Source organism: Aplysia californica, unplaced genomic scaffold (assembly GCF_000002075.1).
Source record: "Aplysia californica isolate F4 #8 unplaced genomic scaffold, AplCal3.0 scaffold00534, whole genome shotgun sequence".
Lineage (NCBI taxonomy): Eukaryota > Metazoa > Mollusca > Gastropoda > Aplysiida > Aplysiidae > Aplysia > Aplysia californica.
In genome coordinates, this window is record NW_004797804.1 from 198,943 (window position 1) to 201,471 (window position 2,529).

General features: G+C 44.2%; 1 protein-coding gene across 1 annotated transcript in view; it reads left to right on the plus strand.

The window, feature by feature from the left end:
• Window positions 1–2,529, plus strand: part of LOC101851601 (spectrin beta chain, non-erythrocytic 2) — a gene marked incomplete at its 5' end in the record, with an annotated part of 86,152 nt that overhangs the window by 48,799 nt on the left and 34,824 nt on the right. The window contains 2 exon segments of the mRNA XM_013087018.2: window positions 690–881; window positions 2,172–2,327. Of these exon segments, the coding sequence (XP_012942472.1) occupies window positions 690–881; window positions 2,172–2,327 (348 nt within the window).

Below are 2,529 nucleotides of genomic sequence, written 5' to 3' on the forward strand. Positions count from 1 at the left end.
AGAGGAAGGGGAGGGGAGAGAAATAACGAGAGGAGGGTGGGGGGGTTGAAAGGAAGGGAAGGGAGAGAAACAGAGAGATGAATAAGATTTTACTGGCCAGCTAGGATATGAGAGAGAGACGGACAGACGGACGGATGGACGGACGGAAAGACAGACAGACGGAGAGGTAGTGGAGGGAAGATTCATTGTCATTATCATAACCCTTCTATCATCGTCACCGCCATATGTCACAACCTTCTATAATTGTAATTTTTCACTGTCATTTTGTCATCTGTTACTGCCATTGTCTTTTGCCATTGTCATTGTCATCTATCATCTGTCATTTGTCGGTATCTTTGTCGTCTGTCGTTGTTATCTCTCACTTCCATTGTCATCTGTTATTGTTATCTGTCTTTGTCATCTTTCACTATCATTGTCATCAGTTTGTTCTGTTGTTACTATCTTTCTCTGCCATTGCCATCTGTCACCGTCATTGCCCTTCTGTCACTCCGTGGGTGGTTGGCTGGTGCTCTGGTGTGGTTTGCTCCTTCTTTCCCATATCAAACATCTGTCATCTTTATCTTTCCTCCCTCTTTTTTGTGTTTGTTACTCCCTTGTAACACTTCTAATCTTCGGCACTTATATGACCTTATTGTGTTGAAAGTGCCGTAAAATTCTTTCTAAACCTCAAAACATCCTATCACTCCCAGGTGCTCCAACAACGGTTTGAGGACTTCCTTCATGACCTGACCACCAACGAGGAGAGAGTGACCAGCGTCCTGGGCCGGGCCAAAGCCATGCTGGACAACGGTCACTTCGAGGCGGCGGGCATCCAGGCTAGGACCCAGAACATCGAGACACAGTGGGAGGAGCTGAAGGAGATCTCACAGGCTAGACAGGATGTGAGTGGGGGATGTGTTGCCTATGTGTAGAGACACATGTGCACTCGCATGTATGCACTCGTGCACACATGTACACCACACATACACATACACGCAGGCGCACACATGCACACACGCACACAAATATACACACGCACACACGCGCATGCCACGCGCATGCACACAAATACACACACACACAGACACACACAGACACACACACCTCAACAACCACATACATACACACACACACCACATATATACACACACACACCACATGCACCACATAAACACGCACACACACACACACACTTACACCACACATACACTCAGAGTGTGTGATAGAAGGTAAAAGAGAGAGAAAGAGATGGAAAGAGTGAGACAGAGAGAGCACTTGGAGTAGAAAGAGAAGAGGTAAGACAGAGAGAGAGAGAGAGAGAGAGACAGACAGAGAGAGACAGAGAGAGAGAGAGAGAGAGATTAGGATGTGTTGATTATGAATATTTTGTGTCTGGAAGCTGATGAAAACACTCTGTCTCTCTTTATATATCTATTTTCTGTCTGTCTGTCTGTCTGTCTGTCTGTCTGTCTGTCTGTCTGTCTGTCTGTCTGTCTGTCTGTCTGTCTGTCTGTCTGTCTGTCTGTCTGTCTGTCTGTCTGCTTATCTACCCCCCCCCCCCCCAAACCTCTCTCTCTCTATCTTCTAACCTATTTCCAACAGAATGTAACTATTATCACAATCTTGATATGTGTAGTGGGTGGTTGGCGGGTGCCTAGGTGTGATGCATGCTCCTTTCAAACGTCTATCGACATCATCTCTCCTCCTTTGGCTTTGTTTTTGCTTGTTGCTCTCTTGCAACACCTCGAATCTTTGGCACTTCTACAACCTCCTTTCTCTCCTCCTTTTTTCCCTTGCATGTTATTCTCAAGCAACACCTCTAAACTTCAGAACTTTTATGACCTAATTGTGTTGCAAGTGCCGTAAAAACTGTTAGTGGGTGGTTGACGGGTGCTCTGTTGTGGTTTGCTCCGTCTTTCCTATCAAACATCTATCGTCCTTATCTCCCCTCCTTCTTTTTTGTGTTTGTTACTCTCTTGTAACACCTCTAATCTTCGGCACTTATATGACCTTTATTGTGTTGCAAGTGTCATTAAACTCTCACTAAAACTAAACTAAACTTATATGACCTAATTATGTTGCAAGTACCATAAAACTTTCACTAAAACTAAACTAAACTTATATGACCTAATTGTGTTGCAAGTGCAGTAAAAACTGTTACTAAAAATAAACGGATATGTGTGTTTGACCAGGCTCTGGGCGGGGCCAAAGAGGTGCACATGTACTGCCGGGATGCGGATGACACTCTGGAGTGGATCCAGGAGAAAGACCTGGTGGTCAGCAGTGACGACTTCGGACACGACCTTGAGAGTAGCCAGGCGCTCATCAGCCGCCACGAGGGCTTAGAGGTCAGTCGACATTTCCTAACAATAATGATGATAATAATGAAAGTGATAATATAGATTATTATTATTATTTTCATAACGGCAATACAACTCATCACATCATATGAATGGACAATCATTGCTATTATATTAGTAGTAGTGGTAGTAGTGTGGTAGTAGTAGTAGTAGTAGTAGTAGTAGTAGTAGTAGTAGTAGTAGTAGTAGT